Source organism: Podarcis tiliguerta, assembly GCF_965153285.1.
Source record: "Podarcis tiliguerta genome assembly, chromosome: 3".
Classification (NCBI taxonomy): domain Eukaryota; kingdom Metazoa; phylum Chordata; class Lepidosauria; order Squamata; family Lacertidae; genus Podarcis; species Podarcis tiliguerta.
This window is the reverse complement of record NC_139536.1, coordinates 1,878,174-1,891,239: the sequence shown is the minus strand read 5'-3', so window position 1 is coordinate 1,891,239 and position 13,066 is coordinate 1,878,174. Positions and strand designations below refer to the sequence as shown.

At 43.2% G+C, this 13,066-nt stretch overlaps 1 protein-coding gene across 1 annotated transcript in view; it reads left to right on the top strand.

The window, feature by feature from the left end:
* Positions 1-12,270: 12,270 nt before the first annotated feature.
* Positions 12,271-13,066, top strand: part of CIMIP2C (ciliary microtubule inner protein 2C) — a 30,887-nt gene continuing 30,091 nt past the window's right edge. The window contains exon 1 of the mRNA XM_083432805.1: positions 12,271-12,442. Within this exon, the coding sequence (XP_083288931.1) occupies positions 12,369-12,442 (74 nt within the window). The 5' untranslated portion in view covers positions 12,271-12,368. The remainder of the gene's footprint in view (positions 12,443-13,066) is intronic.

Here is a 13,066-nt window from a genome sequence, read left to right as displayed (position 1 = left end):
ACCCAGAAAGCTGTCTGTGGACAAACGCCGGCTCCATCGGCCTGAAAGTGAGATGAGCGCCACAACCCCATAGTCACCTTTGAATGGACTTAACTGTCCAGGAGTCCTTTACCTTTTACCTTTATTTTATTCAACCACCCAGGGTCCCAGCTTGACACAAAGGTTCCAGAAACTCTCCTCTGGTAGGGGCTTCATCAGTCCTCTCTTTGGTCTTGCTAGTCCAGCGTCCTGTTCTCGCAGTGGCCAACCAAGTGCCCATAATGGGAAATCTGCAAGCAGGATTTGGGCACAAGAGCAACACTCTCCCTACTGGCTGAAGAAAAGCTTGCTAAATCAGGCCAAAGGGGCCTCATCTAGTCCAGTATCCTAGTCTCACATTTTCTGATCAGATGCAGCAAAGAGAAATCCAAAAGTAGGACCTGAACGCAAGAGCCCTCTCCCCTCTTGCAGCTTCCAGCAACCGGGATTCAGAAACCTTGCCACCTCCAGCTTTGCAGAGCAGAGCAGAGTCGTCCTGGCTAGTATCCATCATATGATGGTTTGAGTCCTGCCCTCCAGAGCAGGAGAAAACAAGGTTGCTCCGTCTTCCAGGTGACAAAAGTTGCATGGTGAGTTTCCGAACTCCCCAGGTCGAAATAATGACACACGACACAATTATTAAGGTTAATGGGCTAAATAAGGTCCCATGGACTGCAAGAAGATCAAACCTATCCATTCTGAAGGAAATCAGAATGGACCTAATGGTCAGGGGTCCCTGACCCAACACCTTTACTTTAGGCGAAAACCAAGTGGCTGGTGCCAGTTTGCCAAGTGGAAAAAAATCCTACCAGGCTCCTCAATGGCGACCAACCAAGGTCCATAGCAAGGTCAAGGAACCAAAACCTTAAAGGGTGGGAGGGTGGGAAACAGGAACAGCTGGTGGGCGGCAAAAGAGGGAGATCCCCGGCCGCATCCTGCTTTAAATAGAGCTGGCCACACCCCCAGAGACAGCCGATTGGCTGGCCAGGAGGTGACACGGCCGGGAATCCCCCCCAATTGCGTGGGGTCTGCAGCCGTGAAGCCCGCAACTCCACCTCCTCCGAAGGCTGGAAGTGGCTTTTGGGAACCTCTGACACAAAGCCTCTTGGAGGCAGCGACACTTCTGAATCCCGGTTACTGGAAACCAAAGGAGGGAAGAGTTGGCCCCGGGTTCAAACCCTGCTTGCTGGTTTCCCAGGGGTTGGCCACTGTGAGAAGAGGATGCTGGACCTGACGGGTCATTGGCTGGATCCAGCAGGGATCTTCTCAGGTTCTTATATTGGCTGGTTTGAATTTTCTGAAATTATGCAATTCCCCCTCCCCCTTTATTAATCTGGATTCTCTCTTCTCTTTGAAGTGTTACATAACATGACTGTATTGTGTGATGCATCATAGCTGCTAAGTGGGAAGGGTTTCTTTTGTTGCAGAGGTGCTGTTGTTGCTCAACCTTAAAATGAAAAAAAAGCTCTGGTTAAAGCTCTGGTTTTCCCAGTAGTGATGTATGGAAGTGAAAGCTGGACCATAAAGAAGGCTGATTGCCAAAGAATGGATGCTTTTGAATTCTGGTGCTGGGGGAGACTCTTGAGAGTCCCATGGACTGCAAGAAGATCCAACCTCTCCATTCTGAAGGAAATCAGCCCTGAGTGCTCACTGGGAGGACAGATCCTGAAGCTGAGGCTCCAAGACTTTGGCCACCTCATGAGAAGAGAAGACTCCCTGGAAAAGACCCTGATGTTGGGAAAGATGGAGGGCACAAGGAGAAGGGGATGACAGAGGACGAGATGGTGGGACAGTGTTCTCGGAGCTACCAGCATGAGTTTGACCAAACTGCGGGAGGCAGTGGAGGACAGAAGTGCCTGGTGAGCTCTGGTCCATGGGGTCATGAAGAGGCGGACACGACTAAGCGACTAAACAACAATAAAAGGAAAGAGGAAAAAGCCACTCGACTCATTGGTCCTACTCCACTGTTGCAATGGAGTCCCCTGGTCTCCCTCATTCTGAGGAATCTGAGGAGAGCAGCAATAGGAGAGAGAAAGTGCAGGAACGGATCTGTTTACACCACTTGGAAAATTAACGCAAACTAGGTCACTGCAGGACACCAAACGCTTTTCCAGGACCTTTGGTGTAACCAGGTAGTGCTTCGAGAGGTTTTGTTACAAGCAGGTAGATTCCACAGCTGATGTGGACATTTAACCTTTTCTCTGCTAGCTGTGTTCCCAGAACTGTGCCCCTGGGTTGGGGCACTAGGAAGGGGGCCCTTCAATCCAGCATAGAAAGCTGCCATATGCATAATAATAATATTATAATTTATTATACCCCACCCAACTGGCAGGGTTTCCCCAGCCGCTCTGGGCGGATTTCAACAGGAGATTAAAAATACATTAAAACATATGCAGAGCTGAATCTCCTCTGGCTCACAGTGGATCCCCCACAAGGCTCTGGCATGGGTCTTCCCCAGCCCAGCTACATAATAATAATAATAATAATAATAATAATAATAATAATAATTTATTATTTATACCCTGCCCGTCTGGCTTCCCCAGCCACTCTGGGCAGCTTCCAACAAAACACTAAAATACAATAACCTGTTAAACATTAAAAGCTTCCCTAAACAGGGCTGCCTTCAGATGTCTTCTAAAAGTCTGGTAGTTGTTTTTCTCTTTGACATCTGGTGGGAGGGCGTTCCACAGGGCGGGAGCCACCACCGAGAAGGCCCTCTGCCTGGTTCCCTGTAGCTTCGCTTCTCGCAGGGAGGGAACCGCCAGAAGGCCCTCAAAGGAGGACTTCAGTGTCCGGACTGAGCGATGGGAGTGGAGACGCTCCTTCAGGTATACTGGACAGATGTATACTGGTTTTCCCCATAGTGATGTATGGTAGTGAGAGCTGGACCATAAAGAAGGCTGATTGCCAAAGAATTGATACTTTTGAATTCTGGTGCTGGAGGAGACTCTTGAGAGTCCCATGGACTGCAAGAAGATCCAACCTCTCCATTCTGAAGGAAATCAGCCCTGAGTGCTCACTGGAAGGACAGATCCTGAAGCTGAGGCTCCAAGACTTTGGCCACCTCATGAGAAGAGAAGACTCTCTGGAAAAGACCCTGATGTTGGGAAAGATGGAGGGCACAAGGAGAAGGGGATGTCAGAGGACGAGATGATGGGACAGTGTTCTCGGAGCTACCAGCATGAGTTTGACCAAACTGCGGGAGGCAGTGGAAGACAGGAGTGCCTGGCGTGCTTTGGTCCAGGGGGTCACGAAGAGTCGGACACAACTAAACGACTAAACAACAACAACAAAGCCTTGTGCTTTGGTGCCGAATGTGTCCCAATCTGCAAGGGAATCCCAGGTGGGCTGGCGGCTGGGGGAAACACAGCAGCCACCCAATTTATCATGGTTTCCAAACCATGATGTGCTCAGTGGCAGAGTAAACTGGGATAATGAAGAGAAATAGGGTGAGTGGCAAGGAAATGGGCCTGTCAGCATCCTCATCTGCCTCGTTGAGTCCCAAAGGAGTCCCAAAATGCTCATCACGTCGGACGCCAAAGACTTAATGAGACGCGAAGGAGAGCCTTTTGCGAGCTGTTGTTCTCCTCCTGATTATTATCTCTTTTAATGCAGCGAGTGTCTGCCTGGGGAAGAAAGCATCAGTGGAATACAGGATTAAAAAAAATACCCCATTATTTATTTCTGCGTGATCGAGGCTGAATTGGGGTGGGGGAAGAGGGGAGCTGTTTGCAGAGGCACCCAAAGCAATTGCAGAAGGGCAACGTCACCTCTCACTCGCCCACGAATTGTCTCCAGTGAAGCTCAGCTACTCTTTCGATCGCCCGCTTTTGCTTCTCAAAACAAAGGCTCCCAATTACCTTTGCGACTCCCACCTCGCATTAGCACATTTGTGCTGGGGAACAGAAGCTCCCGGAGGTTTTGCACCTAGAATCATAGAATCATAGAATCCTAGAGTTGGAAGAGACCACAAGGGCCATCGAGTCCAACCCCCTGCCAAGCAGGAAACACCATCAGAGCACTCCTGACATATGGTTGTCAAGCCTCTGCTTAAAGACCTCCAAAGAAGGAGACTCCACCACACGCCTTGGCAGCAAATTCCACTGTCGAACAGCTCTTACTGTCAGGAAGTTCTTCCTAATGTTGAGGTGGAATCTTCTTTCTTGTAGTTTGGATCCATTGCTCCGTGTCCGCTTCTCTGGAGCAGCAGAAAACAACCTTTCTCCCTCCTCCATGTGACATCCCTTCATATATTTGAACATGGCTATCATATCACCCCTTAACCTCCTCTTCTCCAGGCTAAACATGCCCAGCTCCCTTAGCCGTTCCTCATAAGGCATCGTTTCCAGGCCTTTGACCATTTTGGTTGCCCTCCTCTGGACACGTTCCAGTTTGTCAGTGTCCTTCTTGAACTGTGGTGCCCAGAACTGGACACAGTACTCCAGGTGAGGTCTGACCAGAGCAGAATACAGTGGCACTATTACTTCCCTTGATCTAGATGCTATACCTGTTTCGATTTTCGGTAGAGCATTGTTGGCGTCGACTTATTCGTTAAGCGATGCTGTGGGTTTGTGGGGAGGGGGGTCAGTTTGGATGGTGCCCCGAGTTCCCTTCCGCTTCTTCGGGTCCTGAACCCAAAGAGGCTTGGGTTGTAACAGAGGACGACAGCAAAAATTGACGGCAAAAATTAGGAACCAGGAGGAGTCGTCGCTGAGGGAAGAGTCCAATCCATTTGAAGGAGTGTCTCCACCTCCATTGTTCTGCCCGGACACTGAGGTCCAGCTCCGAGGGCCTTCTAGTGGTTCCCTCCCTGCGAAAAGTGAGGTTACAAGGAACCAGGCAGAGGGCCTTCTCAGTGGTGGCACCCACCCGGTGGAACACCCTCCCATCAGATATCAAGGAAATAAACAACTACCTGGCTTTTAGAAGACATCTGAAGGCTGGCCTGTTCATGAAAGTTTTTAACATGTGACATTTTAATGTATTTTTAATTTTTGTTGGAAGCTGCCCAGAGTGGCTGGGGAGACCCAGCCAGATGGGCGAGGGGTATAAATAAATTATTATTATTATTATTATTATTATCATTATTAGACTATTTGAAGATATACAACAGTCAGATAAACTTACAAGGAGGATCAGAACTGTGAACAACAGCAAAAAAGATAAGATACTAAGTATAGTGAAATTAGGGAAGATGTTAAGTATTCCTTAATATAGGAAGGAAAACCATGGAGGGATGGAGGGGAAGTGAATATCTACTGGGAAGATGGTGAAAATCAATCTTACGAATCAATGCTTTGGAAAACCTTTGAATAAAATCTTTATTTAAAGAAAGAATGCAGGCAAATTTCCTTACAGGGCAAAAGAATGGCCCAAGAGCTGCAGCTAAGTGCTGGGGGCCTCCAGGCTCGGGAGTTAGGGGGCTTTCCTTCCCTTATTTAGCTGCCAGGTAGCAGAGCAATAGCCAGAATTTTGGGGATGTGAGCTGAGCCAAAAGCAAGCTGGGAGCTGGAGACTCAGAGGCCCCTTGCTCCATGCTGGGTCCAAAGCTGTGACTATTGCCGAAGCAAGATCTGCTGGGGTTTCGATGCTGCAAGCCCCTCCATCCTGTGCTCAGGTTGTAAATAAACCCCTATATCCTACAGACACCCCAGTCTCTGCTGATCTTCATTCTAAAGAAACCAAACTCTGGTGACCCCGGATTCTCTCGCCCCTTGGCAATTGGGGGTGTGTGTGTGAAGCAATATTAATTCATCTAGTGGCCCTGAAGCCTTCTTTCCTAGTTGCCTATGGTGGCGCATGTGCCCTTTTTACAAATAACACAAAAGGCTCATCTCCCTCTCCTGGATCTTGGGCCGTTTTTCAAGAGCTCGTCGTCGTTGATCTGGAAGAAAGCAGCAGAGCATCTTTCGTCAATAAATATTGCATGGTGCGCAATCCAATACGTTCCGTGACCAAGCAAGATAAGAGGCTGGAAGCAGCTTTCCACGCACACACATACAGATCTTTTCTTTCTTTCTTTCTTTCTTTCTTTCTTTCTTTCTTTCTTTCTTTCTTTCACCACCTGCCATATCCAGAAGGTTCTTCCATCGCTCCAAGTACGGTTCTATACCACCCCGATTTCTCTTTTAAAAGATATTTATTGAGATTTCAACATATTACAAAAATTAGAAAGAATAAAAAAGAATAAAAAGAAAATGAAAATACAAAATAAAAACAGTACAAAACAAATCAGTCTTTCCATATCTTATCTTTCATTTACTTGTTTCCCTGACCTCCTCACACCTCCCTTTCTTGTATTCCAGTTCAGTTGGTTAATTCAGCAAATCCTTTCCCTCTTTAATTTCATCTTAAATCTTTTATCTTAATATATTATAGCTTTAAATTATCACCCGTTAACAATCCATTTTTACATATTCCTTAACATTGCTGCTAAAAAAACCCACTTAACTTCAATCCAGCATCATTCTAACATTCATTAATTTTGCAGTATTTCTGTAAATAGTCTTTAAGTTTCTTCCAATCTTCTTCCACTGACTCTTCTCCCTGGTCTCGGATTCTGCCAGTCATTTCCGCCAATTCCATATAGTCCATCACCTTCATCTGCCATTCTTCCAGAGTGGGTAATTCTTGTGTCTTCCTATACCACCCCAATTTCTGTGCGGTGGGAGATTCCGGAGGTTCCACGCCCTTTCCCAAGTTCAGTCTCCTTGGAATGATGATGATGATGATTGATTGATTTATTCAATTTATACACCACCCTATACCCGGAAGTCTCAGGGCGGTTAACAAACAAGAACACGACGTATAAAACCAAACAAAAAATGTGTAAGATCAAACCAAAAACAATAACCCAATAAAACACACATGCACCAAAAGAACTACATTCTAAAAGGGTGTTGGATGTCAATAAGATCAACTAAAGGCCTAGTTTAAAAAGGAACGTGTTTTTTTAAAATGTATATATATATAAATTTTTATTCGTTTTTTAACATACCATTTTCAACAGTAATTAAACATACTTTTACAACTTATTCAATTTTTTGACTTACCATATTTTTTGCTCTATAAGACTCACTTTTTCCCTCCTAAAAAGTAAGGGGAAATGTGTGTGCGTCTTATGGAGCGAATGCAGGCTGCGCAGCTATCCCAGAAGCCAGAACAGGAAGAGGGATTGCAGCTTTCACTGCTTTCTCGCTTCTGAGATTAAGAATATTTTTTTTCTTGTTTTCCTCCTCCAAAAACTAGGTGCGTCTTGTGGTCTGGTGCGTCTTATAGAGCGAAAAATACGGTACATCAATCCTGTCTGGAAATTTTCCAATCTAATCCCTCAGTATGCATTTCTTATCTTCCCTATTACATTTCAAGCTCATAACCAATATCTCTATCTTTTTCTACTTTGTAACACTTCGTATATTTCTCCTTACAAAACTTCTTATAGTCCTACTAACGTAATTTGTTAGTTACAGTTGCTCTTCAAAGAATTCATGTACTTCTTCCAATCTTCTGTAAATCTCTGTTCCTGCAGGTTTCGTTTTGTCCAATTCTGCGTTGTCCATTAATTTCGCCTGCCATTCGTTTTTCGCCGGAAAAAAAGGAACGTTTTTGCCTGGCACCTAAAAGCGTGTAATGAAAGCGCCAGGCAAACGTCCCTTTGGAGAGCATTCCATAGACGGGGAGCCACTGCAGAGAAGGTCAGCGGAGACTGTGGGGGTCTTTTGGATATATGGCTTCATTTACACATCTAGCTTGGAGGCCCCCACTGCCTCCAGTGGGAATGAGTTCCATAGGTTACCAATGCTCTCTGACCACACACACTTATTTCTGAATGTTTGTGTTGGAAAACGAGGAGGCAGCTTGGGTGAATTCTGGGAGCCGTCGACAGCTGGGAAGGGCCGGAGAGTAGCTCCTTCTGGTCTATTTCCTGTTTGGGTTTCAATAGCATACTGGCAAATTCAAGTGGGTGGTTAAGGTGGGTTTGGCACTCATGAGTATCAAATGCAACCCCCCCCCCCAACTCTTTTTGTGTGTGTGATAAGAAGAAATGCACTGGGAAATTGCTTGCAGAGGCATTGCATAATCTCCCCAGAAACAAATTGGAATAAATGCTTCAGAACAAGCCGTGGTTGTATTGCCTCTCTGTAAATTTGCAGAAATTAGGATTAACTAGGGTTGCCATATTTTGAAGAGTAAAAAAGAGGACACTATGACGACTCTCATTTTTACTACTTGGTTACCAAACTTAATCCGTTCCAGAAGTATGTTCCAAAACCAAAGCGTTCTAAAACCAAGGCGTGCTTTCCCATAGAAAGTAATGCAAAACAGATTAATCAGTTCCAGACTTTTAAAAACACCCCCTAAAATAGCAATTTAACATGAATTTTACTCTCTAACAAGACCATTGATCCATAAAATGAAGGCAATAATCAATGTACTGTACTATAAAATAAATAAGACAGTATTGTAGATGATGAAAATTAAAAATAATTTCTTTCCTTACTTGCTCTGATGACTGTCATTTTTAAAGGGGGGACTTTTATCCATTTCCACAGTCACACAATCAATCAGTCAGCTGAACTGGGTTCCACACAGTCACAAAAACAAATTAACCAAAAAAGTCTCAAAATAAATAGCAAAACCAAAAGCGCCAAATACAGTGGTACCTTGGTTCTCGAACTTAAACTGTTCTGGAAGTCCGTTTGACTTCCAAAATGTTCGAAAACCAAGGCACGGCTTCTGATTGGTGCAGGCACCCCAGAAACAATAGTCGACAGCCCCATCGGATGTTCGGCTTCCGAAAAACGTCCAAAAACCGCAACACTTCTGGGTTTTCGGTGTTTCAGAACCAAGGCATTTGAGAACCAAGTTACCGCTGTATAGCTGTGATATATTGCTGAGAAGGAGAAGACGAAAGCAAGTCTTCAGCCCCCAGTTATATCTAGGTCTCATCCAGAAAGTATAACCGGAGATTTTTTGGCAAATTTTAAAAACCCACCTGGAAATTTCACCCCTGGAAAAGAGGATGTGTCCTGGAAAAAGAGGACCAACGGCAACCCTGAATAAGTAACGAGAAAGACAAGGAGGGCTGATTGGTATGAAACTCCTTGCAAAAAAATCGTATGGATTTATCACACTGGGAAATCAACTCCCCAAAGTGAGTGATGTGCCAGAAAGGAATAGATGCATATTATTGATGATATCTTTGCTGCCTCTCCCCAAAAGATTTTAATCTGAAGGCAGCCGTGTTTAGGGAAGCTTTTTTGGAAGCCACCCAGAGTAGCTGGGGTACAAATAATAAATTATTATTATTATTATTATTATTATTAAATGATCGGACTGGTCCACCGTCTCTGTCCCATATCCGCCTTCCAACAGCCGTATCGCCATCATTTTCCGTCAGAGGCAATGTCAATTTTACTCAGTCTTTGTGTAATCGTGTACTATAGAATCGTAGAACTATAAAAGGGACCCAAGGGTCATCCAGTCCAACCCCCTGAAATGCAGGAATTTCCAGAGCAGTTTGTAATGATTTTCACGAATGTCGACACAAAGAGATTAGGTCGGTTCCCGAGTTTTAAAGAAGTTCTTTATTTTTGTTCAGAAATTGGTCTGCGTATTATTCTTTACCCATTTCCTCTTAAAGCGTGAGCCCAAATGTGATTTCAAAGCATCCAGGAAAACATATATTGTGGATAGAATCCCTCTTTGGATATGTCTTCAAAACATGATAGTGGCCCTCTCTTTATATCATATTCTATATAACTTCTCAGTTCTCTGTATTGAAACCTTTGCAGTATTGGACCCCTTCCCGTCACGGTTTTGCAACGACAGTTATTTGCAATTTCTTTCTTTATTGTTTATCCTATTTGGCCTGCAATCTTAAAATCTCTGTTAAAAATTGCTTTTTAGAAATGCATGCGAATATATCTTAGGGGTTAATAACATCTGCCAGCTGTTCCACACATCTAGGATTCCATCTACACAAGGGTTACATTTTGGAAAAAATAAAATAAAAATCCATTGTCCTTTCTCTTTTTACTGTACCGTGGAATAATTGCTAGCGGGATTTTAACACAGCTCTCTCATATATACCTGTGAGAAATTCAGCCATTGGGTTATTACTTCTACATGTGTAGCTTTGTGATTATATGTTATATTCAGAAATTTTTTTCCATTGTAGCTTTTCCCCAAGGTTGCCATGGGAACAGCTTTTTTTATGCATTCCACATAAAGTTTGCAAGTAGTTTTTGCCTGTTCAATACTACCCAATTTGGGACCATTTTTAAAACAATGATTTCCCCATTGCAACCATCACCGGTTCATAATTTAATTTAAACAGCTCTTCTGTGTTTGACGGCAACCAGATTCCTAGATATTTCATTGGCTTAACTGTCCAATTCATTCCGCTTGCTTTCATCAAATTTGCTCTAATTTATTCCCATAATTTCGGGATTTCTCAGGTTCGTCTTGTACGCAGAGACTTCGCCAAACTCCTCTATTAAGCTATTTTTAAGGGAGTTAATGAAAGCATTTCATCACCGTGATAGAAAACCGCCCCAAAACCCAGATATTTTGCCAATTTTCCCCTAAAAAACCCCCCCGCAAGGTGCTAATCCTGTCATTAAAATCTCCTTTGACGTTTTATCTCAAGACTCGAACTCAAGACCCTGAGATTGAGGATCATGCTCTGAGTGTGCTATTTTAATTATTATTATTATTAAATACTTTTTATTGCTTTTTCCAAGTATACGTCCTCTAACAATATTTCTCTAACAATTTTCTATATTTCCCCCCTTCTCCCCTATTTTAATTATTACTATTATTTTAAATCTATGCTGGGTGCACCCTTTGTTGCAATTAAAGGATTGTTTTTCAAATTTTTATTTTACACTAGTTATTGATAGCAATCGTTCGAAATACAGTACCTGGTTATGCGTTATTATGAATATGTAAAATAAATAAAACAAACCAACAAACAAAAGCTGCTGTGTGCATCTGTATGGCAAATATGTCAATAAAGTAAAAAATTAAAATTAGAAAATTAATTTTAAAAAATTAAAAATTAAAATAAATGCAATAGATAACAGTTGTTGCTTCCAGAAGCCTAGTACGAATATATAAATGAAAGGAAATAATTTTGAAACAACAAATAATCAGTGCTATTGGCATCCTTTATTGAGAATGTAGAAATAAAATTTTTAAAATGCAATAAGTATTATTTGCTGTTGGCATCTGTATACTTTATTGCGAATGAAGAAATGCCAATAATAATCATAATAATTTTGATTTGATTTGATTTATTGTATTTCTGGGCTGCTTTTCATCAAATGAATCCCAATTGACTTAGAAACAATAAATAACAACGTGATAAACCATGATAGAATATCACAAATACAGCAATAATAATCATCATCATCATCTTGATTTGATTTATTGTATTTCTGTGCTGCTTTTCATCAAATGAATCCCAAATTGGCTTAGAAACAATAAATAGCAATGTGATAAACCATAATAGAATATCACAAATACAGCAATAATAATAATAATAATAATAATAATAATAATAATAATAATAATTTTGATTTGATTTGATTTATTGTATTTCTGTGTTGCTTTTCATTCAAATGAATCCCAAATTCCCTTACAAACAATAAATAACAGCGTGATAAACTATAATAGTATATCACACATACAGCAATAGTAATAGTAATAATAATAATAATAATAATTTTGATTTGATTTATTGTATTTCTGTGCTGCTTTTTGTCAAATGAATCCCAAATTGGCTTAGAAACAATAAATAACAATGTGATAAACCATAATAGAATATCACAAATACAGCAATAATAATAATAATAATAATAATAATAATAATTTTGATTTGATTTGATTTATTGTATTTCTGTGTTGCTTTTCATTCAAATGAATCCCAATTGGCCTGCAAACAATAAATAGCAACGTGATAAACCATAATAGAATAACACAAATGCAGCAATAATAATAATAATAATAATAATAATAATAATAATAATAATATTGATTTGATTTGTTGTATCGCTGTGCTGCTTTTCATTCAAATGGATGCCAAACTGGCTTACAAACAATAGACAACTAAATAATAATAATAATAATAATAATAATAATGAGAGCTTTGTCCTGGGAGCAGCAGCTGTGACTCTCCCTTCTGCGCCTGCGCGGCTCCCCGGCCTCCCGCCCCTCCCTCCCCGTTGCCATGGCGACGGGTTTGTGACCGCCGCGGCCTACGGCCCTCCCTGAAGCCTCGGCCTTGCCTGGGTGCCTCGCCTGCCTCCCCGGCTCCCTTACCCGGCCGACGAAGGAGCAGCGCCGCCATGGCTTCGCGCAGCGCCGGGACCCTCCTGACCCAGTACAACGCGGCCTACGTGCCGCCGGGGCTCATGCCCGGGTGGGTCGCTGGGGGGGGGGGGGAGGCGCCATTTGGGGAAGGGGTGGGGGGCGGAGAGAATGGGGGGGGGAGGATAGAGAGAAAGAAAAAGGGCTTTTTATGGCTTGCTTCTTCGGGGAAAGAAAAGGAAAAAGGTTTTGGCGCCCACATTGCAGTCAGGGTTGGGCTGGATGACCTCGGGGGTCCCGCCCAGCTCTGAGGTTCCTTAGTGTAGCAGCACAGGAACTCTGGAACTCCCTGCCACTTGATTTCAGGCAGGCACCTTCGCTGTGCTTAAGCACATCCTTGTTTAGTCCCCATTGCAAGCAGGAGGCTGGGCTGGCTGCGGGAGTTGCTGGAAGGAAGCTTACAAGACGCCACTCCAGATTTGTGCAGGGTTCCCTCCTTAGCCTTTTCTTCTCCCGAATATACGGTTTAGGGCCAGAGTTTCCTTCTCTTATACGGGCCCCCTTCCCAGGTTCACGAGCCCCACCTGCCCCTCGTTTCCCCCTCCAGCACATGCAGAATCGATAACATACATCTTTTTTTAAAAAACCAATACAGTGGTGCCCCGCAAGACGAATGCCTCGCAAGACGGAAAACCCGCTAGACGAAAGGGTTTTCCGTTTTAGAGGTGCTTCACAA